The sequence below is a fragment of the Prionailurus bengalensis genome, chromosome A2 (assembly GCF_016509475.1).
Source record: "Prionailurus bengalensis isolate Pbe53 chromosome A2, Fcat_Pben_1.1_paternal_pri, whole genome shotgun sequence".
In the NCBI taxonomy this organism is placed as follows: Eukaryota; Metazoa; Chordata; class Mammalia; order Carnivora; family Felidae; genus Prionailurus; species Prionailurus bengalensis.
Genome location: NC_057348.1, coordinates 20,947,183 through 20,970,923, shown reverse-complemented (window position 1 = coordinate 20,970,923; position 23,741 = coordinate 20,947,183). Strand labels below are relative to the sequence as shown.

Here is a 23,741-nt window from a genome sequence, read left to right as displayed (position 1 = left end):
ACCTGAGCCGAAGTCAGACACTTAACCGACTGAGCCACCCAGGCACCCCTTAAATGTTTATTTTTGAGAGAGAGAGCATGAGCACACAAAGTGGAAAGGGGGCAGAGAGAGAGAGGGAGACAGAGAATCCAAAGCAGGCTCCATGCTGTCAGCACAAATCTGGATGTGGGGCTTGAACCCATGAACCCATGAGATCATGACCTGATTCTAAGTTGGTCGCTCAACTGACTGAGCCACTCAGGCGCCGCTGCCCATTTTTAATTGGATTATTCAAATTTTTGGTGTTGAGTTGTATAAATCATTATATATTTTGGATACTAACCCTTTTTTCAGATATGTCATTTACAAATATCTCCTCCCATTCAGGAGGTTGTCTGTTAGCTTTGTGGATTATATTCTTTGCTGTGTAGGAAGTTTTAAACTTGATATAATCTCAATACGTTTAATTTTGCTTTTGTTTCTCTTGCCTCAGGAGACTATCTAGAAATGTCTCCTTTTCTTTTAGAGATGGAATTTATAAACCCTTCTCAGGTCTGAGGAGTCCGGAGAGGGCCAGGCTGCATCACGAATTCCCTCCAATTATGGGTAAACTGAGTAAAATGGGTAAACTGAGGTCTGGAGCAGAGGTATTCCTCTCCCCCATCGCCCCCGCCTCCCTCAGGTCACAGGTCACACAAGGAAGTAGCAATAACAGAATAGAATCTAGGTTTCTTCACGTATGAATGTGATTCAGAGTGACTGGTGTTCTTTTAAATTGACACTTGTTTTTTTTTCTTAGTATTTATTCCTGAGAGAGGGAGAGATTGTGAGCGGGGAAGGGCAGAGAGAGAGGGGGGTACATTGGATCTGAAGTGGACTCACCGCTGACAGCACAGAGCCTGATGTGGGGCTGGAACCCACCCAACCGTGGGATCCTGTCTGAGCCAAAATCAGACACTTAACAGACTGAGCCAACCAGGCGCCCCTAAACCAACACCTGTTTTAAGTTCAGAGGAGCGAACCATTTAAAGAATCTCTGAGGGGCGACTAATTGGATCTTAAGGTATTGGGAGAACACCTGGCCTCCGGGGCCCTTTAAGAGGACAAGGCTACAACGACCCACGTGTCCTCCGCTTCCGGGATACTTGCTACAGGTGGTGAATCCCGGCTCACCCTCAAGGTATATTGGGAAGAGTAGTTCCACTTTCCGGCCGACGCATGGCGGCGGCCGTCTTGAAACTGCATTTCCCAGAAGGCTCTGCTTACCTTCTCAGGAACCGGGCTATGGGCCGGTGGACAGAATTCCTCATCCTGGGTTTTTAAATTTCTCAGGGGATGAGTGACGGTGGACAGATGCCTTTGGCGGCGGTGTTCGTGGGCTGCCTGGCATGTAGGCGCTGCGCGCTGACACTGTGGAACCATCCACACAGCTCTGCTTCCGGCCGGGGGCAAAAAGCAGAGGCGCTGCGTCTCCTTTAATCGTCGTGGGCGGGGCGGGGCAACGCGACCCGCGTTGCTATTGGCGGCGGTTGGGGGCGCGGAAACTGAACCTGCCGCAACGGCCGACGCTGCCTCGTCCGGCGCCTTGGGCGCCCCGGGCCCGCCATGGCTGCGCCCTGCCCTGTAAGTTTTTGCCCGCGGGTCTGCCCGGCCTTACTTTCCCCGCCCGGACTGTGGGCGCCTGGCCGGGGCGACGGCTTCGAGGGGGAAGCCGGGTTCCGAGCCAGTTCTCTCCGGTCCCAGTTTACTGTCTGTGCAGGGGGTGCTGGGTGGGGACACGTAGTGAGCACCTTCTGCGTGCCAGACCCTTTGCGGGCTCCCGGAGCCGACCAACCAGTCCCTGCTCCCAGGATTTGCATCCTAGCGGAGGAGACACTGGTACTGGTATGTTCCAACTGGAGGTCAAACCTGGGGTTAACGCAGGACCTCCCTTGGGCTCAGCCTCGCCATCCTGAGCAGTGGATAGCTGGGTAGGGGCCAGTTTAGCGTACCCCTTTATCGGAAGGGGCAGCCTAGGTCTGCAGCATGATCTGGGCCCGACGCCCTGAGTCTAAGGTTCCTCCAGAGGGAAGCACTCCAAAACTCCTCTTTCTGGCCTTTGGGCCGGGTTGAGAGGAAGATTGGGTGGTGCCTGTTGGCACCCTTAGGCGTGTGGGGACTTGAGCAGAGGGCCCAGGCATAGGATCCAGGCGTTTTGACCCCTAACCTAGTGCCCTTCCCTTAAGTCCCTCCCCACTTCCTTCCATATATAAGCCACCTTTGGGGGAGATGAGGAACCACAGAGCCTGGTGGGATGAGGTGGGAAGGGTGTTGGGAGGTTTCAGGGGCCCTCTGGTCAGAGGTGGATCTGAACTTGCTTCTTCCCACTGAGACTAGAGGTGAGCATTATCTTACCCTTGTTCTCCCAAGAGGTTCAGGTGAGGCAGTTGCTGTTCTCTTGGGGGCCCTCCCCCAGCTGCCACTCCCTTTCGTGTTGAAAAGGGGACTCTGGCAGGTGTGCTGGGGGTGGAGCTGGGCACAGGGCCTTTATTCTGGTTACAGCTCTGTGGAGGTGGCAGTGGCCTTGCTCTTTCCCAAGGACATTTTTCCCCCCCAAGGGGAGGTTTTGTGGGCCTCCCTGGTGTGCCTGAAATGCTTTTTTGAGGTTTCTGATATTTGGGGTAGGAGGAGATGTTTGCACAGCAGGGCTGTGATTCTTCAAATGCTAAGAAGCTGCTGTTGAGTGGACAGTCTCTGGACTATTATCTCCATGTCTTCCTAAGTAGTGACCTAAACTACTGCTTTCTTGACATTGGGCTGAGTGGAGATGATGGAAGCGGCCCTTGGGGCCTGTCCAGGCTGACCTTTGGGTTCACAGTGGGACTGAGGGTACGGAATCTGAATCCTGAGATGCAGGTTGCTGAAAGACTCCCCCATTTTCTCTCTTTGGTTCTTTTAGAAAAATAGCCTTATTGGAATATTATTCACACGCCATAAAATGTACCCTTTTAAGATGTAAAATTCATTAGTATTTAGTACATTCACATTGTTGTCCAATAATCATCACTATCTAATTTCAGAACATTTTTGTCACTCCAAAGGGAAGCCTGTACTCATTAAACAGTCACTCCCCTTCTCCTCACCAATCTAATTTCATTCTCTATAGATTTGCCTATTCTGGACATTTCATATAAATGAATCAGACAAAATGTGGCCTTTTGTATCTGGCTTTTTTCACGTAACATTTTCCAGGTCCATCCACGTTGTAGCATGTCTGTTTCTTCATTCCTTTTTACTGCTGAGTAATATTCTATTGTATGGAGAGATCACATTTTGTTTACCCACTCATCTCTCTCTTTTTTTTTAAGTGTTTATTTCTTTTTGAGAGAGAGAGACAGAGTCTAAGCGGAGGAGGGGCAGAGACAGAGGGAGACATAGAATCCAAAGCAGGCTCCAGACTCTGAGCTGTTAGTACAGAGGCCGACATGGGGCTTGAACTCACGAACTGTGAGATCATGACCTGAGCCGAAGTCGGAGGCTTAACCGACTGAGCCACCCAGGTGCCCCAACATTTATTTATTTTTGAGAGGGAGAGCATGAGTGGGGCAGGGCAGAGAAAGGGAGACAGAATCCCAATCACGCTCTGCACTGTCAGCACAGAGCCCAACTCAGGGGGCTCAAACTCATAAACTGTAAGATCATGACCCGAGCCAAAGTCAGACGCCCAACCAACTGAGCCACCAAGGTGCCCCTTTTTACCCATTCATCTCTTGATGGACATTTAGGTTTGTCCACGTTTTGGCTATTATAGATAATATTGCTATGAACACTTGTGTACAAGTTTTTGTGTGAACATGCTTTCAATTCTTTGGGGTATTTACCTAGAATTTGATAACTTTTTGAGGAACAATGAGATTTTTTTGTTTAAAAAATTTTTTTTTAAATGTTTATTTTATTTTTGAGAGAGACAGAGACAGTGCAAGCAGGGGACGGGCAGAGAGAGAGGGAGAATCTGAAGCAGGTTGCCGGCTCTGAGCTGTCAGCACAGAGCCTGACACAAGGCTCGAGCTCACGAACTGCAAGATCTGAGCCGAATTCAGACGCTTAATCGATTGAGCCACTCAGGCGCCCTGCAAAGTTTGTTTCCATAGTGACTTTTTCCATTTTTTGGTTAAGATTATTTTGTCTGTTCTGGCTGTCTCACATTTTCGTATGAATTTTAAGATCAGCTTGTCAATTTCTGCAAAAAGTGGCACCCGAGATTTTGATAGGGACTGTGTTGTATCTGTAGATCAGTTTGGGAAGTATTGCATTTTAACAAAATTGTTTTTCAAACTGTGACCATGGATATTTTTGCATTCATCTAGGTCTTTTAAAATTTCTTTCAATGACGTTTTACAGTTTTTACTGTGTAAGCCTTTATTTCTCTTGTTAAATTCTTTCTTTCTTTCTTTCTTTCTTCCTTCCTTCCTTCCTTTCTCCTCCCTCTTTCCTCTCCCCCCTTTATTTCTAGATTTTTTTTTTTTTAAATTAATCTCTCCATCCAACATGGATCTCAAACTTATAGCCCTGAGATCAAGAGTCATATGCTGTACTGACTGAGCCAGCCAGGCACTCCTCTTTTTAAATTATTTCGAAGTATTCTTTCTCACGTGTCATAAATAGAATTGCCATCATTTTTCAGATTGTTCATTGCTGGTGTATAGGATCGATATTTGTATGTTACTCGTGTTTATATCCTGCAACCTTGCTTAACTGGCTTAGTTTTTCTTAATGGATTCCCTAGGATTTTCTATATCCAAGACCATGCCTTGAGCATTTTTTAAACTCTTCCTATTATAGGAAGAGTCTTGGCCCTGGGGTCAAGCCCCATCCTCCTCCACATTTTCACTCATTTGACCCTGGCTGTCCCACAGGAGGACCCCTCGCTGGAGAGGCATTTTAAGGGCCACCGAGATGCAGTTACTTGTGTGGACTTCAGTCTCAACACGAAGCAGCTGGGTAAGAGGAGACGTCTTTTCCTAGGCCCTAGCTTATGAGCTGAGAAGGCTGATTTTCTACCTGTGAGGTGTGGTGTGGGGGAGGTAGGGCACAGTGAGAACCCGGGTGCTTTGTCTAGACCTGCATCTTGCTTCAGCTGGTCAGCTGTCTGGGTGCTGGGGGCTTTGTGAGCTTCATTCTACATGGCAGAGGTTGGGGGCCTTGCCAAGGTCACATAGGCTTTGAGGGTGGGACCAGCTTCTGGGCTTTTCACTGCATATATCCCAGCCACCTTTTGGGTCTGGCTTACGGAATGGCCCTAAACAGTGCCTTCTTTTCCTTGGGTCCTCCATTCTGTTGTCCATAGTATTATGGGAGCATCCAGGAGAAGGGGGTGGAGTAGAGCCGGGTACGCCCTCTTCTACCACTGCCCTTGCACACCAGCTGAGTACCCCTGCTCTTTGGCCGCTTAGGGATTCATACACAGCTGTCATGGCTGCAGCTTTCTTGTTTCTGTGGACAAGGCTCTCCCTTCATCCTATGGTCAAGGTCCCCTGTCAGAGGCTGTGGCCTTGTGATCAGTGTAGATTAAGAGCAAACTGAAGTTATTTGACCTGTCTTGGGGATCGCCAGGCTTCTGATTGATGTGGGCACTCTCAATGGTAAAAGGCCAATTGGATTGGACTGGCTGCCCTGTGTTGGGAGGACTTGCTCTCTAGAGCCCTTAGGGTGTGACTGTGCGGGGGCCCTGTGGAGGATAAGTTTTCTCAGAGGCCATGGGTTGCAGCCCAGGGCTGGCATGTGAAGAGCATCTCTTGGTCTGGCTCCCATGTGGGCCTGCTGCTCGGGGAGCTGACGACCGGTAGATTCTCCAAACACCAGCTCAGTGGTCACTGGAAGTGTGGCCTGTCCCCTGCCCCCTTACCCCTTTGTCTTGCTGGAGGCTCAAGGCCCACTGGACCTGAGGGTCACAGCATCCCTACTTTCTCAGCCAGCGGCTCCATGGACTCATGCCTCATGATCTGGCACATGAAGCCCCAGTCACGCGCCTACCGCTTTGCGGGCCACAAGGATGCTGTCACCTGTGTGAACTTCTCCCCTTCGGGACACCTTCTTGCCTCAGGCTCCCGAGACAAAACTGTCCGGATCTGGATACCCAATGTGTGAGTTATAGACGTTGAAGGGCTCATCTGAGCTTGGGGCCCTGGTGCCAGAGCTATCCACACTCAGGTCCCCATCCTGGCTCTGGACTTATTGTAGTGGGACATCTGCTCTGCTTCTGAAGAGGTGCCATCAGAAACTGGAGCTCTAGCTGGGCCCCTCCCCTTGGTGTTGGGAGAGGGATTCTGGGCTTACCCCAGCCATCCTGGAAGGGGTCCCATCTTGGTGCTGTTCACACATGGGCAACATGTGGGGCATGGGTACGCAGGCCTGTGTCAACTTGGAGGGGCTCCCAAGGGGTGGGGAGAGCTTTGATGTGCTCATGGGCCCTTGTGTCACTGTTATGGGTTTCCTGAGTTGGAGTACCCACTCCTGCAGCAAAGGCGAGTCCACTGTGTTCCGGGCACACACGGCCACAGTGAGGAGTGTCCACTTCTGCAGTGATGGCCAGTCTTTCGTGACAGCCTCCGATGACAAGACAGTTAAGGTGTGGTCGACTCATCGCCAGAAATTCCTGTTCTCCCTAAGCCAGCACATCAACTGGGTCCGCTGTGCCAGGTGAGCATTGTCCTGTCGAGACCTGGAGCTTGAGAGGTACAGAGACACTGCCAGGTGCCAGTATCATGACCTTGGGCAAACACTTTCACTACTCTTTTCTATTCCTGCGTCTCCGCTTCCTCATCTGTGAAGTGGGAACAAAGACGTTGTTACATTGTAAATTATTGAGAAGCTTTAAGCTCAGAGGTGACAAGTGCATGGGTCCTTTGCCAGCCGTGATTGGCTGCCCTGACAACTGTGCTGATGAGGCCCAAAGCAAGTCAGAAGGGGCTGTTTATGAGCACTAGCAACAACAGGATGATGTCACTGCTGCCTCTATACGTTTTCTCTTCACTCTTCATGGCAGCCCTGCAGGCTAAATGGTGTCGTTCCCATTATGCCGATGAGGATGCTGAGGCCCGGAAGAGTGCGGTTTCTGGTGGGGTTAATGGCAGAGCTAGGGTTTGAACCTGAGTCTGCTTCTCGGAAGTTGATTTTGCTTGAGCTGCCAGTTGGGGATCCAGGCTTCTGAGGGGGCTGGTCTGGAGGCCAGCTCTCCCTTTTGTGTGGCGGGGGGCAGTATGTAGATTCGGGGGGCCTGGGAACAGGATAACGGGGCTGATGGTGGGCTTTGGACCACCTTCATGCTGCTAGCATTAGGGGTCACCCCACACGGTGTAGTATGCCACGTGCAGTGCTGGGGGCTTGCGCGTGCAGTGCTGCTCCCTGCTTCCCGTAAGGTGGGCGCCATTCTTACCCATCTCACAGAAGGAAAGCCACTTGGCTGGGATCACTCAGGGTCAGAGCAGGGTGTGTGGCTTTGGCTGGTTCTGGGATCGGGGGGTGGGCAGTGCAGAGAGGTGGCTGTGGAGGATAGTTGTGCAGCACCCATGACAGTGGTGTGACTTGTGCCCTGCCTGGTTCAGGTTCTCTCCCGATGGGCGGCTCATTGTGTCTGCCAGTGATGACAAGACTGTCAAGCTGTGGGACAAGACCAGCCGGGAGTGTGTCCACTCTTACTGTGAGCATGGCGGGTAAGTCACCAGACCCTGTCCACCACCTGCAGGACCTAGTCGTGAGGGGCCCCAGTGGCCTCGTGTGGAACCACGTCTCTGCTGCTGTCTCTGAAGTTTTTCCTATGTGAATGGGAGGTTCAGCCTCACTCCCATCCCCGCAGATAACAGAAGTGTTTAACTTCAAGGCCTATAATTCTTGGGGCCTCTTTTTTCCCTTCATTCTCCAGTTCTCCAATTGTGCCACATCTGTCTGAAAGCAGGTGAGCCTGGACCCTCCTAAATCATGTTAGTATGTCACCTATGGTGATGGTTTTATAAAGGAAAAAGCTTGTCAGGTTCTTGTAAGTTCTTGGAGGCTATTCGTTTTGTGCCACATCACCAGGAGAGGGACTCACCTGCTCTGGGCTCCTCAGTGAACCCCAGCTTCTGCCTCCTCAGTTAGGCTGGGAGCCCCAAGGACAGGCTCCTCCTGAGAGCTGGCCACGATACCACTCTGGGTGTTACGTGTCGGTATATTGAGGGCCCTTGGCCTGTCTCTTGGAGATAGGTGAACCAGCGGCCCTGGGGCCCTGTTGGCCCTTTGGGACTGGGCCTCAGCTGGCAGGGCCTGCCCTGCCTCCTGCTTTGATGAGGGCGCCAGCTCTAACTCTGAAAACCCCTGAGCCATCAGCTGACCTTTGGGCTGAAGACACTTTCTCTACTTGTATTTAGAAGTGGATGCTGGGATTTGCTCCCTGGTGAGGCTACTTCTGGTTATTGCTAGCCACTGTTCTCACCCTCTCCTTGCTATTCCTTGGCCACCTGGTAAAGAAACAGGGCAGAAGGGAGGTGTTCTGGGTTGAGGGGACAGCCTGAGCAGGTATGCACGGGAGGGAAAGTGCTGGACGTTTTCAGGTCTGTTCTGAGCCAGGGCAGCCCTCCTGTAGCCTGCAGTGGCCCCTGTCTTTCCAGGTTTGTCACCTACGTGGACTTCCACCCCAGCGGCACGTGCATTGCTGCTGCCGGCATGGACAACACAGTGAAGGTGTGGGACGTGCGGACGCACCGGCTCTTGCAGCACTATCAGCGTGAGTGTCCACGAGCGGGACTGTGTGGGGCCAGGTGTCGGGCTCATTGCTGTGGTGCTTAAATGGGCCTGAGGATGGCCCCGGTCAGTGGAGAGAAGTCCCAGGCCTGCTGGGATCTCCAGGGGCGAGTAGTCCGTGTTGTAGCTATGCCGGTTTTTTTAACGTTGGCCAGGAGGTGAATCATGGCACTACCTGGCATCCACCAAGCCCTTTGGTGCCTGCTCACGAGCTGCCAGGGTCTCATATGTACTGCAGGGCCGGATGAGGAGCTCTCAGTGGGTCTCCGGCCAGGGCTCTGCTCAAGCGCCACTTCTCAGGGGCTGCCCGTGCTACTGGCCTCCAGGGCTAACTCAGGTGAGGGGGCCAGGTCTGTCAAAAGAGGTCAGTGTGTGTGAGACCTTGGCCACTTTGGGCCTCATGATGTCCTCCACTGATACGGAGCCATGAGCCATATGGAGGGTCAACTTAGGCTAGAGGCCAGGACGCAAGCCCTGGAGTTGTGTCCCCTGATCTAATTGTAGCCCTTGGGAGGCAGAGCCGCAGGCATTCCACGTGGGCCGGCGTCAGGCTCCAGCTGGGGGGCGGGGCAGGAGCAGACTTGGGTGTGATTAGGAGGCGCGAGCTGAGGGTACTGGAGTATGGAGCTGTCTTGAGAGCAGGTGTGACTGGGCATGGCCATGCATCACCTCAGTGGTGGGGATGGAGCCAGGGAAGGAAGCTGGTGAGGGGCCACGGGAGGAACTGGAGGCTGTGCAAGGAGCAGATGGAGGGGACCTTGGGGGCCTGGGGCCGAGACCAGGGAGGGGCAGAGCTGGAGTTGTTTGAAAAACTGTGGTTGTTGACTTGGGACTGAGTTTAAAGTCCATGGGCCACTTCGAGAATTCACACCTGAAGACGGGAAGGACGCATCTGGACAAAGGTGTCGGGCTTGGGGTTCAGAGCTCTGCTTTAAGCCCTTCCTAGCTGATTCTCAGACTGTGAGGACAGCACTTTCTTGAGGTAACCAAGGGAAACAGACCTCCTAAGAAGGGAGAGAGGCTCCTGGTCTTAAGAAGCACATGGTGGAGGGTGGGCTCTGCAGCCAGCCTCAGCATTCCTAGTTGTGTGACGTTGGACAGGTCACTTGACTCCTCTGATCACTCTGGGACAGTGATAGGGCTTCTCTCACAGGTGGCATTGGGAGGGTAATGAGTTGGTCCACATGAAGAACTCAGAGAGTGCCTGGCACAAAACAGAAAACAAGCACTATGTTGATGATGATGCTGTTGTTGCCAAGTCTTGGTCCTGGGGTCTGGTCTCTGGGCAAGGTGAGCCGTCAGTCACCGCTTGCGCTACTCTACACCACCACCAGGTGGCAGGGGCCAGCTGCATAACTGGTTCCTTTCTCTACAGTGAGCCCTGGGGTTTGTCACAGATGCCATTTCAGACAGAGCTTCTAGAACAGAGCAGATATGAGGTCTACCCCGTCCTTGGAGACCACGCCTCTCCTTCCCCTCCTTCAGGCTTAGAGGCCTCTCTCTTTTCTCGGCCAGGCCTAGATTGGAGATTGGGCCCATGTGCAAAGTTGACTAGGCGAAGTTTGGCAGGTGCAAAGGAGTGCTGGGCAGAGAGGTGCCTCTGAGTGTGGGGTCAGGAGAGATGGGAAGGTTAGGAGCATAGGCTGTTTCCGATCTGTAAAGGGGGTAGTGATAGTACCTTATGGGGTTTGTGAAGATCTGTTGGGGGAGTCCACATGAGAATTATAATAGAGTGCTGGAAATGTGGTTTGTACCACATAAGACTTTTATTATTACTTATTATTTTGTACTATATAAGTCTTGACACTGCAGGGAGAGGATCTCTAGGTGACCCTGGGAGGGTCCAGCCTCACCTCTGATGGATCAGGAGCCTGGGCCTGGTTGGTGTTTGTGGCATGCACCAGCAAGTACCCATTGGGGAGGACCTTGAATGCCGTACTCTGGATCATGGTCCCAAAGATGCAGCGGCAGTGGTGGGACTGTCCCATGGTTTGCAGAGTGAAGGTATGTCTGAGAGGACAGCAGTGCTGAGAGCCTATGGGAGTGGGAAGCCGGTATGTCTGGGTGAGGGCTGAGCATCCAAGTAGGGCAGGAGTCAGGCCCAGGGGATGGGTTTTGGAGATTGAGTAGAGTCAGAAGTTGATGCTGTGGGTAGGGGGCCATTTCTGCGGCTTGTGAAGGGCTCAGGCCATATCCTGGGTCCCTGTGATTGAGGAGCCATGAAAGGAAAGGTCCACAAAGCAGTCAGTGTGAGGGGTGGGAGCCCCCTCTCCCATCATGGGAGGGCTGAGGGGGGCAGAACCAGGGGTACGGAGGAGGACAGAGTCTCCCAAAGAGGGTGGTCAGGAGGTGGAGTGATGCAGAGCAGTTGAGGGGGGTGGCAGGTGCTGGAGAGAGGTCCCTGGGGTTTTTGAGGGAGCAGGCTTGGCAGTGGGTGGGGGGTGGGAGTCCGTGACTGGCAGGGCTGAGGAGGTAGTGGGAGGGCTCAGGTAGCATCAGGAGCCAAGTCCTGAGGGGACCTGGGGCACATGAGGTTGATAGGCTCTGCAGAGAGATTTCAGTGAGTTTTTGTTCTTATTTCCTCTGTGACAGAGCTACTCAGTGTCTCATTCCTAAGCCACCCCAATATAGATCAGAGACCTCGGGTGGCTTGGAGTACCCCATCAACAACTGGGTTTCCTCAGCTTCCTGCCCAGTGCGTGGTGCATGGTACATGGTGGGTATTCACGGTGCCGCAAACTCTTCCCACTACCTCTAGACTCACCCTCTGGGGCTCAAGAAGAGCCAGGTGGATCCGAGCACATTGCTTGGGGGACATGCCCCTCACCCTCTGTGCTGCCAGAGTGACTTGGCTAGGTCTGCTCCTGGCTGGTGGCTCCCCTTAAGAGCTCCATGGCTGAACCTCTACCTGAGAGACTCTCCCTAGCCCCTTAGTAGCAGCTGCTCCCCCACCCTTGGAGGTGCAGGGGCATCTGTTTGGAGGCTGATTCCCCAAGAAGGACTTCTGACCCTTTGACAGCAGACACCTGAGCTACTTTCTGTCTCCGATCCCTGGGAAACCCAGAGGAGAGTTCTTAGGGACACTGTGACACTTGGGGACTCTGGGTGAGAACCAGGCACTCCTGAGTGGGCTTTGGGCACATGAGGCTGTCGGGCTTTTCTGAGACACTTCGATTCATGCTACTGCAGTGTGTGGTCAGCAATCCTAGCCTGCCCGTGTCCAGCTGCCGCATGGTTGTGCTTTATGGAGGACACTTCCTGTCCCGTGTTAGGTTGTTGGGAGTCGCTTTAGGCAACAGCAGGTAGCTGGCACCATTTTTCTCGGGCAAGGAATTTCTTGGCTCTGGCCTGTCACTGTGGGGAGCAGTTCTGGTTTCCCAATTCAGCAAGGAGACAGTGGGGCTGTTAGAGCCCTGGGAGCACCAGTCCCCACGGAGGTGGGTTAGGCTTCATATGCTCTGAGCCCACATCAAGGCTGTTTAAACATCTGAGCAGCAGCCCCCATCCGGAACCCGTAATGTGGTTTGCGGTTTACAGGCACGTGCAGGTCCTGGGTGGATGTCAGGGGCTGCTCCCCATTTCACAGATGGGGAGTTTGAGGCTTGCCCATGGTCACACAGCTGGGAAGCTGGGAATCTGAGCCTCCCAGTTCAAGGCCTCCGAGTCTGACGTTCTGTCCACCACCCCTTGCTGGATTCTTACACTGTGTTGATTCTAGTCATTTACTTCCTGAGGCCTCTGGGAAGCCTTGGCTTGGCCCTCTCCAGAAATTCCAATTAGAGCTCAGAGTTCCAGGTTCTCTGTCCATCAGTTCTTTTTTTTTTTTTTTAATTAATTAATTTTTTTGAGAGAAGGAGAGCAGGAATGGGAGAGGGCAGAGAGAGAGGGAGACACAGAATCTGAAGCAGGCTCCAGGCTCTGAGCTGTCAGCACAGAGCCCGACGCAGGGCTTGAACTCACGAACAGTGAGATCATGACCTGAGCCGAAGTCGGTTGCTTAACCGACTGAGCCACCCAGGCAGCCCCTCCATTGGTTATTAACACACCCCTCTGTCCCACCCCAGCTACAGTCACAGAGAATTTTAAGGCAGCTATGCAGCTGGTGGGGCAGGCCTGTACCCTTTGCTTGGTTTTTGAGACTGAAACAGTTGGTCAGGAGGCAGTGCACTGTCCCACCTGATCTGGCCAACTCATTGGCTCTTTCCCACCATTCCTAAGTGAGCATTTATGTGACAGTCACAAAGAGGAGGGTTTTGAACATCCTTCCCTGCTAGTATCAGAGCAACTTCATTGTATGAATCCATAGCCCCTCACAAACCCAAAGTCACGGGTAGTTCCAGTTGCATATTATGAGAAGTCACCCCGGGTGAAGTTAAGCTGAGCCCTTTGTGATGAGAGTGGGGTGGGACTAGGTCTGGTGCGGCCTGCTTTAGGAAGGTACCTCCTACTTGGGTACCTGGGGGTTACTCTGGGCTCCTCGGTCAGTTTGAAGCCCACTGGGCAGTAGGCCAGATTTGCCGAAGGCTTGTACAACAGAGCTGTGTGGGCAGAGTGGCTTGTGGGTACCTGGGACTCTCCTCAGGCCATGTGCTGCCCGCAAGCTGTGGCCAGTTCCCAGGGCAGGGTCTGCAGTGGCCTCGATCCCACCCTCTCTGGGTTCCTGGTGGCCTGTAGAACCTTGATGTTGGTGTACCTCTGACCTTGAGTTGGAGTCTCTCTTTTGCCAGGAGCCCACAGCTGTGCCCAAATGGCAATCCGCCATCAGTTAACACTGATAACTGCCATGGAAGCAAGAAGAGGGCCTGTAAGTTTTGGGCTTGATGAAAAGTGGATTATTCCTGCACAGTCACTGCTCAGGACTTTATGGTGGGAGCCTACCTGGGGGACTGTCACGCAGGGATGATTCTTAGGACAGGGCCTCCCTAGAATGGCTGTCCCACCTCTGTAGAGCCAGAGAGGCTGCCCCAGGCTGGTGGGGCTGGTGGGCAAGGCAGGAGAACAAGGAGGGAAAGGCAGTAGGTCCTGGCGTCTGGTACATCCTCACCCCCAGTCTGAGCCCTTTTCTGGAGTAAATGGTTCCAGATGTTTCCACCCCAGCTAGGAGGTCTTTGATATTCCTGCCATTTATACTGGAGCAGAGCTTTTGGTGCCCTTTCTCTGGAGGAGATTCCCTTCCCTGGGGTGGACTTGCCCAGGTGGGAGGCCCTGGCATGGCATCCACATCCTGACCCCGCCAGCCTGGTGGTGCTGGGAAGCCCTGGGCTCCCTGAGCTCACCCTCCCCCGATCCACCCTCCTGACCCTGGCTGTTCCTCTGCCAGCTTTGTCTCAGGTGGGGTGGGGTGGGGTGGCGTTCTTTCCAGTACAGGCTGCCAAGGGTTGCAGAAACGAGAATAGAGTGCCCTTCTCCAGGCTCAGGGAGGCAGACATGCCAGGAGTAGCATTTGAAGCCCGAGGGAAGATGGGGCATAGGTAGCTGTTCTGCTGTGGGACTGAGGGCTTAGGGTGGCGGGGCTCCCCTGGGAGCATCTCCCAGTGTTTTGGCCCTCCTCGTCCCTCACTTCTCCACCAATGTGAGCCAGCAGTCTGGTGAGCATAGCTGGCCTCTCAGGAGTGCAGGGCACTAGCTCTTAGCCTGTAGACTTACAGCCTGAAGTGCTGCCAGGGCGATGCCAGGCTAGGCCTGGGCTCTGCCTCCCTGGACAGGACTCTCTATTGAGAGGAGAGAGGATTTGTTTTGTTTTTTGATGTTTATTTATCTATTTTTGAGAGAGAGAGGGAGAACACATGTGGGGGAGGGACAGGGAGAGGGTGAGAGTGAGGGAGAGGGAGAGGGAGAGGGAGAGGGAGACACAGAATCTGAAGCAGGTTCCAGGCTCTGAGCTGTCAGCCCAGAGCCTGATGTGGGGGTCAAAACCACGAACCGTGAAATCATGACCTGGGCTGAAGTCAGATGCTTAACTGACTGAGCCACTCAGGTGCCCCCCCTACACACAGGTTTTTTTTTTTTTTTAAGTTTATTTAATTTGAGAGAGACAGCACATGTGAGTGGGGAGGGGCAGAGAGAGAGGGAGAGAATCCCAAGCAGGCTCTGCACTGTCAGCGAGGGACCTGACGTGGGACTCGAACCCATGAACCGTGAGATCACAACCTGAGCTGAAATCAAGAGTCGGATGCTTAATGACTGAGCCACCCAGTTACCTCGGGAAGGATTTGCTTTTTATCATTCACCCAGTTGTGTAATCACAGTGACTATATACTGATGGTTAAAAAATTATTCTGGAAGTATGCAGAGTAAAAATTGCCTTATTTCTGTCCTACCCATAAGACTGTATAGGAGGGCCCTACCAGGAGCTTCTGTCCACATCCCTCTGCACATGTGTGTGCCCCTCTACATGTGGGTGGTGAAAGTCACACTCTGCACCTGTTCAGTTCCTGCTGGGGTCATCTATGACTGTATTCTTTTGTTCTCCATGCCCCAAATCTAAGTAAGCACTGAGGACACTGACCTCCCCGTCCCCAGACATCATCAGCCCCTCTGCAGGCTGGCTCCTGGAGTTCTGGTGCTTAAAGAGTGTTCAGACATAAATTGCCATGTTATGTAAAGCCCTGGCTGTCTCCCCCAAGTGTGCTCGGGAACATGTACCCACATTCCCCAGGCATATGAGCTTATCAGCTGGGCTGGTGTCTGAGGGGCTCCATGTTCCTCTGTGGGTTCTGCTGAAGGCCATTTTGCGGTGGATGTGTTTATTGCTCTTGCAGCCTCACAGTGCCAGGATGAGGGGTTGGTTTTAGAATTTGCCTTTCTGTTTGTGGCTGTTCTGATTTGGCAGGCCGCGGTTATCTTATCCCCGCTGATGTCCCCTCCCAGGCCTGAATAGTGGGTATGAAGGCACCGGGGTCGTCTTCAGCAGCTGCTTTAGAAGCTGCGATGTAGCTGGTGCTCACGTTGTTGTCCCCATGTGGCCTGCCTGGGTCCAACTCACCCACTCACCCGCTGCTTTCTGAGTCCCGCTCAGTGCCTGACACTGAGTCAAGCCCCTACCTGACAGAGCACACAGTCTAATGGGGGACCCAGCCCGGAATGAAATAGTTACACATAAATGTAAAACACTGTTGTGAGGAGTACACCCACTGGAGACTCGTGGTGCTTCAGGAGGACAGTTCAAGGGGGTGGCCCCCAGGAGGCCAGGAGGCTTCTCGGAGGAGGTAACTGAGTAATGAGCTTCAAGGTCAGGGGAAGAGGTGGGCAAGGGTCTCCTGGGCCCATGGGGAATACTTGGAGAGCTGTCAGCCTGGAGAGCTGTCAAGGGCTGGGCTGGCTGGATCCTGCAGAGTGAGGGACACCGGGACGGATAGTGGGGTTTGGGTCAGGCCAATGGGTAAAAGAAAGTCATGGATGGGATTGAGCTTTTGAGTGTTGGGACCTAGAAACTGCGTGTGACACCAGGGGCAGCCGAGAGGCACATCTGAGGGCTCACTCTGTACAGAGGCCCCATAGGCAGGCTTATCCCCACGGCACCCCTGACATGTGAGTGCCATGATCCAGCAGGAGAAACAAACTGGCTTAGATGTGTCAGGGTGCTTGCTCAAGGTCATAAAGTGGGCCAGCAGGGAGGCCAGGATTGGAACCCAGGCCTGACTAGTTCCTGAGCATGTCTTACCGTCTGCCTGCCTGCCCCACACTCTTGTAGGGCAGGGGCATGGTATTGGGACTTCAGGGGATTTCTTTTCCACCTCATTCCCCCTGAGTAGCAGTATGAAAGACAGACGGAGCATTACGTTTGAGCACTCCATTCTGCCCCAGCTCGACACTCTGTGTGCTGTGAGAGGTGGGGGAATCACCTGATCCCACCGGCCTTGTCGCTTGTGCGCCCGCTTGCCCTGCATCTCCCGCTGTTGGTTCTCAGCTCTGGATGAGTCTGCTCTTGTTCCTGTGCTGCACTTCTGGGAAAGCCTTGTGGGGCTCCCCATAGCTCCTTGGAGCCGAGCCTCGGTTGGTCCCGATTGCCCATCTCTGGGCTTCAGCTGTATCCCCTGGCCTCCCAGCCAGTGCCTGACAGATGTCCCTTCCCTAGTGCACAGCGCAGCGGTGAATGCACTCTCCTTCCACCCATCCGGAAACTACCTGCTCACGGCCTCCAGCGACTCGACCCTGAAGATCCTGGACCTCATGGAGGGCCGGCTGCTCTATACTCTCCACGGGCATCAGGTGAGGCCATCGGCCTGGCACTGAGTGGTGTAGAGGGAGGCGAAGGTGCCGCCTTGAGGCACATGCAGGGCTGTGGTTCATCTGAGGTGGGCCTTCCCTTGGAGCCCATTGGGGATGGCTTCTGTGGTCCCCTCACAGTCTGGGCAGTGGAGCGAAGGGCGGAAACAGGTTTGCCCCTCATGGGGCCCATGAGCTCCGGCAGAAGTGCTGGGCCTGGTACCGCAGCTGAGAAGGGGGTGCAGGAGCTAAGTGGGACGGAGCCATTCAGACATGGTTGGCACATTTATCCCAGGGAGCTACATGGAATCTGCCCCCTGAGTGACCTCAGGCATCCCTTGGTTGAGTAGAGCCCTGGACCCCATGCCCTGAATTGCCATTGGAGTCTCTTGAGGGTTCTGCAGATGTTGATGCCTTTGGAGATAGAAACTAACAGGTATCTCTCAGAGACGAGTGCTTAGGATGGACATCTTCCTGTGTGTTTGTTTGGGAATTCCTGAAATTGAATCAAGGGACCTCTCTGAGCAACCTTCGCCAATGCAGCTGGTGCCCTGGACTCTCTCAGTGGGCAGTGGCCAGGCACGGGGCCATGGTGAGGTGGGCTGCCTGCTGCTCTCCTAGAAGCCGGTCTGGGAGTCACTCTGTCACCCTCACCCCCACACCAGCCCCCAATTATGGCTGAGCTGTCTCCTGCTGGGCAGAACAGAATGTGTCCTGTTGGGACATAGTTGCCACACCCAAGTTGGACATGGGGTGCAGAGACCAGAGCTGTCAGTTTGTCACCTTCTCCACCTGTGAGCAGGGGGGCAGGCTCTTGAGGGCTGAGGGAGGCCCTGGGGTGCCCGTGTACCTTGGGCAGGGAGCAAGGTGTGGTGTCTAGCTAGGGCTCTGGATTCAGCGCCATCGGAGTCAGGCACATGGGGGCCATTGGCCATTGGCTGTGGCTTGGCGTGGGAGCATGGGCCTTGTCTTCTGCTTCCTTGGGACCTGGAAGGCTCCTGCTGCCCTCAGCCTATGGTGACCCCTTGTCCTCCATGTCACATGTCTGCAGTGCAGGACATGTCTCATTCTCCCAGCAACTGGCACATCTAGGTGTAATATGTGGCCCCGGGGCTGGGTGACCTCTGCTCTTGTTACAGAGCCACCTTTGTTATTTCTTTGGCAAGTCAGTTATTCAGATTCATGTGTAACCAGTTTGAGATCTTATAACCAAAGAGGGTATTTGAAAACCACCCGAATGGTGCTGTCTCTCCTGCTCCCCACAGAAAGAAAGCAATATGCAGAAACATGCAAACAGATGTGTGCCAAGTGATCATCCAGGGCTTTCAGTGTGTGTGTGTGTGTGTGTGTGTGTGTGTAAAGGTTCTTTAAACAGCTGACTCACCTCTTAGCCTGATAACCCTAGAAATGTGGTGTCTAAGTGCCTGTCCTGTGTTTGGGCACAGCATCAAGCACATAACGGAAACCCATTGACCTTCTTCTGGAGAAGTGAAACAGGGACCAAGTGAGACGGCGCAGCTGCCTGTCTGCCATTGAACCTGGAAATGTGGGAACTAGGCCAAGGGACATCTGGGTTCACATAGCCCCATGCAGATGTATAGTCCTCTTGGGCTCCCTGATCATGAAGTCCATTCCCTGGTCTACCTTTCCAGAAAGATTTGCACCTGGGCTGTTTGGTGACTTGAGCATTCACATTCTGTTCCAGGAGGTAGCTAAGTGCCCCCATAAGGCCCAGCTGCCACAAGCCACTTCTTGAAGTGTGTGACTGAGCGGCCCCAGGGGTCCCCACTGGGTCCTCAGTGCCCAGGGATTCCATCCCACAGATGAGGATGGCCGATTTGAAAGTACTTTTATTCCAGATGGGGCAACTGAGGCCCAGAGAGTGGTTTGAATTGTCGGGGTCCCATGCAGCTTAGGGTGGCAGAGCTGGGATAAGTATCCATGTCTCTACGGTTCGACCCTGAGTACTCACTTGCCTCACACACCCACTTTTATTTTACTTATCTATTTAAAGTTTATTTATTTATTTATTTATTTAAAAAAAATTTCTTTTTTCAACGTTTACTTATTTTTGGGACAGAGAGAGATAGAGCATGAACGGGGGAGGGGCAGAGAGAGAGGGAGACACAGAATCGGAAACAGGCTCCAGGCTCTGAGCCATCAGCCCAGAGCCTGACGCGGGGCTCGAACTCACGGACCGCGAACTCACGGACCGCGAGATCGTGACCTGGCTGAAGTCGGACGCTTAACCCACTGTGCCACCCAGGCGCCCCTAAAGTTTATTTATTTTTGAGAGAGAGAAAGAGAGAGCACAAGTGAAGGAGAGGCAGAGAGAGAGACAGGGAGACACAGAATCCGAAGCAGGCTCTAGGCTCCGAGCAGTCAGCACAGAGCCTGACATGGAGCTCAAACTCACAAACCATGAGCTCATGACCTGAGCCGAAGTTGGACAGTTAACCCACTGAGCTACCCAGGCACCCCCCCCACACAGCTTTTAGATGTCAAGTTGTGATTTCACTCTTGTCTTTAGATCACTGATCTGTGGAGGAGGCCAGCAGGCCTTGTGGCTGCTGTGTCCCAGCCTTGCTGCTACATGACCTCATTCTGATTCAGCAGGAGGGAACCAAGTGAAACTTTGGTTTGGACTTGGAGGACCTCCTTGTGACCATCCCTGGGCGTGGCCCGGAGAGAGCTGTGGGAGGGAAGGCTATTGAGTTTTTTCGGCCAACTGGAGCACACCCCCCTCCTGCTTTCAGTTCCACACCTGTGAGAAAGGCAGGGCCAGCTGGGCAGGGGGTGGCACACCAGCTGAGAGAAGCCAGCCACAGGAAGCCAATGCTGGGGGTGAGACAGCCCTCAGCTGGGAGGGGGCTCTGGGTATGTGCCAGGGAAGTGCCTGTGTCCTGCGTGAGGGCAGGGCCTGAGCCAGCTCCTGTGGGGGAGCACTGAGGGAGCAACAGCGTGGAGAAGAAGGATCAGGGGAAGCAGTGCTGTTGGGCTGACGCTTTCTTATCTGGGTTGAGGCTGGAAGTCTGATATGCCATTTAGTTGTGTTTTAATGTTTATTTTTGAGAGAGAGACAGAGTGAGAGCAGGGGAGTGGCAGAGACGGGAGGCATACACAGAATCCAAAGCAGGCTCCAGGCCCTGAGCTGTCAGCACAGAGCCCGACAGGTCTTGAACCCACGAACTGTGAGATCACGACCTGAGCCAAAGTTGGCTGCTTAACTGACTGAGCCACCCAGGTGCCCCATCTATTTAGTTGTCTTTTAAAGGCATGGGGGCACCAGGACGGAGGCACTTGCCAAGTGCCAGAGCTAAGATCAGGATCACCCAATGCAGCCTGGGTCTTCTGTACTGCTTTGAGGGCAGCTTGTCAACCTGGGAGTCTGACCATAGCAGCAGTTTGGTGGTTCTCTAGCATGCACTTGGTCACACCTCCCATTGGCCCATGTGAGGCTGGCTCACTTTGTGAGGTTAGAGGTGGATGTCAATTATAAGCTTATTGTGGGCCTCGAGGATTCTGGTGCTTTTCTTCTGAAGTCCTGGCTTTGGGACTCTGAGCTACAAAGGGCCATTTAGGGGATGTAGCTGGGGACAGAGAGACTCCTGTCCCATGGGTGTTTGATGCCACACAGACTGTACCCTGGGAATAGTTCCTTGGCTGCAGCTGTGGCCCTTGTGGCTCTACAGAGGCTTCCACGCATGAGTCTCTTCAAGTGCTTGGCTGCTGGGTGGCAGGACTAAGAGCTGAGCAAGCCCTTTGCTAGCTCAAGTCCTTGGGCCCCGGCCCCTCAATAGCTCTGCTGCTTCAGCTGTGATGGGCCTCAGTGATGAGGAGGCAGCGGGTGGCAAGTTACCAAATGCAACCTGAGCAGACACTGACCCCTTTGCCAAAGCAGGGGTTGGGGCTGAGCAGTTGGGTAGCCGTCTACCTCCAGCCTAATCTGCCCAAGTGGAGAGTGGACAGAGCAGGGAGGGCGCTGCCAGCCTGAATGTGGTACATTGCCCTCTTTCTTCTGCCTTTGTCCCTGGGAACGCAGGAGCAATTTCTCTCTCTGTGGCTTGAGCTGGTAAAGAGCCTGCACCAGTCACCTTTGCCAGCTTCTTTTTTTGAGGCCAAGTGCTAGGATGCATTCGGTTGAGGAGGGTTCATACAGCCTTATCTGGTCAGTGATGGTGCCAGCTTTTTAAGGAAACACCCCAGTATTTCCAGGAACAAATAGCTTGTACCCACCTGTTTCTGGTTTGGAAAAGCCATGAGTACTGTCACATCTTGTTCAGTTAAGTCTGGGTTTCAGGAGGCTGCAGATGAGAGGAAAGGCCTTGGGCATCAAGGTCAGGCCATTCCAGCGTTGCCTCTTACCCTGGGACATTGGGCAAGATCTTGACTTTGCTAAGACTTTGCTCATTTGTAAGAACTCCTGTATCTGCCTCATAACAGGAGAGGGTGTGTCTACATTCCCCAGCACCAGACATAGTAGATCCTCACAGATGTTGGTCCCTTTCCACTTCAGCTCTTGGAAAAGATCTTTTGTTGCTCTAGGTGAGAGCTCTTTAAAAGGCTGTTGAATGGGAAGCTTGGGTGGCTCAGTCGGTTAAGTGTCCAACTCGATTTGGCTCAGGTCATGATCTCATGGTCCGTGGGATCGAGCCCTGCGTCAGGCTCTGCCGTGACTTCATGGAGCCTGCTTGGGATTCTCTGTCTCTATCCCTCCCCTGTTCACACACACTTTCTCTTTCTTTCAAAATGAGTAATAAAGATTTAAAAATAAATAAAAGGCCATTGAACGTTTCTGTTATGGGCATGGTTCTGGCACCCTGGATGGGCAGTCAGTCTTTAGTAGGAAAATGAATCCATGGTAGGGGACTCTGATGGCTTCACCCCTTTCTATGGGCACAGGGCCATAGCCGTCAGCCCCTCCCCCGCTGGGATGGGAGTGCCTGTTTTCCTTCCACCCACTCTCCCACAGAGTGTTTCAAGGGTTTATCTGGCTTTTTGTTTAGTCTTGTCCTCATCTCCCCCAGAACATCCTCTTGCTTTGGTTTCTCTTTTGTCACACAGCTCCTGAAATCTGTCCCTGTGGTGACTCCTCTGAATGTACTTGTCCCCACCAGTTGCTCTGAGTAGGTGTGGCCTGCTGGTGCCTTGGTCCACAGGTCTGTTTGCAGTACCCATTATTAGTCCCGCCTGTCAGGCCACATTCTACGGCCCAATTCCTGGAGGACAGGCCAGGTATCTGTTGGCAGTGGCCTGGCAGAGGTGCCAGTGCCCTCTCTGGGGCTCTGGAAGGTCTTGCCCTGGGAATCTGCCACAGCTTTGACACTTAAGCAAGAGGAAAAGGAGCCCCTGCTTCTTTTTTTTATTTTTTAAATATATGAAATGTATTGTCAAATTGGTTTCTATACAACTCCCAGTGCTCATCCCAAAAGATGCCCTCTTCAATACCCACCACCCACCCTCCCCTCCCTCCCACCCCCCATCAGCCCTCAGTTTGTTCTCATTTTTTAAGAGTCTCTTATGCTTTAAGGAGCTCCTGCTTCTTGCTGAATCCAGTATAGACTTAGGGGTGTCAGGGCACACAGGGGCCTCTTCATCCTGTCCCACCCCTCACCTTGCAGCAGGGAAGAGCAGAAGAAGGAAGGACTTCCCCAGCAAGTACAGCTATTGTTTGAAACCTTGTGCCCTGAGCGAGGCCCCCATAGCTCTGGGTGGCAAGTGTGGGGGCAGTGTGCTAGAAATACAGATTTATTTTTCTGTATTTTCTGAAACATAATCTTGAGCCATGCTCATTTGGTTTAACTCCCCAGAGCTATTTGGGAGAGGATGGTGGGCGGGACGTGGGTGGGAGTTAAATCTGGTGTTTATGGCTATGCAGTTGGCGTTCATGTTGCTGTGGAGTGACTGAGCTGCACGGGAATCACTGAGCATGTGGTTCCACGCACCCCGGCTGGCTCATGGTGCAGGTGAGCAGCCATCCAACTAAGGGCCTAGAACCCAGAACTGGCGCTGCTGTCTGCACCTGGGGCTGTGCTCCTAGGCTTGTTTACTGTGAAATCACAGGCTCAGGGCACGGGATCCACCCACGTCCCTGGGAGCTTGTGTCATGCCAGAGCCTAGGCTGGGGCTGGGCAAGTGGCAGTAAAGGGGTACACATGGTCAAGGAGGAGAGGCGGCAGTGTGACAGAGTGGCCTGGGATGCATGGGCTGCCCCTAGGTGGCTCCAGGTGGAAGGAGGCTCTCTGAACGTGCTCCCCCCGCCCCCCCCCCCCCCCCCTGCCACCTTGTTTCTTCCGGCACTCTGTGGCCCCTTGTGTAGTCATTTCATTTTGAAAAATTAGGTTTATGCTTGGGAAGCTCAGACCTGGTTTGGATGGTTGGGCACCTCCTGGGAGAGGTGAGGGGACATCACGAGGGAGAACAGCTCATGTACTCCTACCTGAGTAAACCAAGAGGCCTGCCTGGCCTTCTGTCCCCTGCCAGCAGCTCAGGGTTGAGGATTGGGAGGAAGTGTCCTTGGCCAAGGTCAGGAGAGAGCCTCAGCATTTCTGGGCACCAGCTCTTCCCAGAGGCCACTCCTAGTCCACGGGGCCACTACTCAGACACAGGAGCCAGCCCACAGCAAGATGCTGGTGAATGAGTGCAGGAGCCTCCCTGGTGTGGGGCTTCTGGAAGAAGCAGCCTGGGGAATCAGAGACCAGGGCTCCCACACCAGAGGCCGCTTATGCCTCCTTGGTCTCCATGTCTTTGTTTAATGGTCACTCTTCTGTTACTTCTGACACCAGGCATGTGTTGTG

At 53.4% G+C, this 23,741-nt stretch overlaps 1 protein-coding gene across 2 annotated transcripts in view; it reads left to right on the top strand.

The window, feature by feature from the left end:
- The first annotated feature begins 1,270 nt into the window (after positions 1 to 1,270).
- Positions 1,271 to 23,741, top strand: part of POC1A (POC1 centriolar protein A) — a 75,300-nt gene continuing 52,829 nt past the window's right edge. The window contains exons 1-7 of one of the 2 annotated variants that reach the window (XM_043587508.1): positions 1,271 to 1,602; positions 4,875 to 4,959; positions 5,930 to 6,101; positions 6,478 to 6,657; positions 7,563 to 7,670; positions 8,604 to 8,719; positions 16,814 to 16,947. In XM_043587508.1, coding sequence (XP_043443443.1) covers positions 1,585 to 1,602; positions 4,875 to 4,959; positions 5,930 to 6,101; positions 6,478 to 6,657; positions 7,563 to 7,670; positions 8,604 to 8,719; positions 16,814 to 16,947 — 813 coding nt within the window. In that variant the 5' untranslated portion in view covers positions 1,271 to 1,584. Of the gene's footprint in view, positions 1,603 to 4,874; positions 4,960 to 5,929; positions 6,102 to 6,477; positions 6,658 to 7,562; positions 7,671 to 8,603; positions 8,720 to 16,813; positions 16,948 to 23,741 lie in introns of those variants that run through there. The other variant, XM_043587509.1, reaches the window with a different exon arrangement.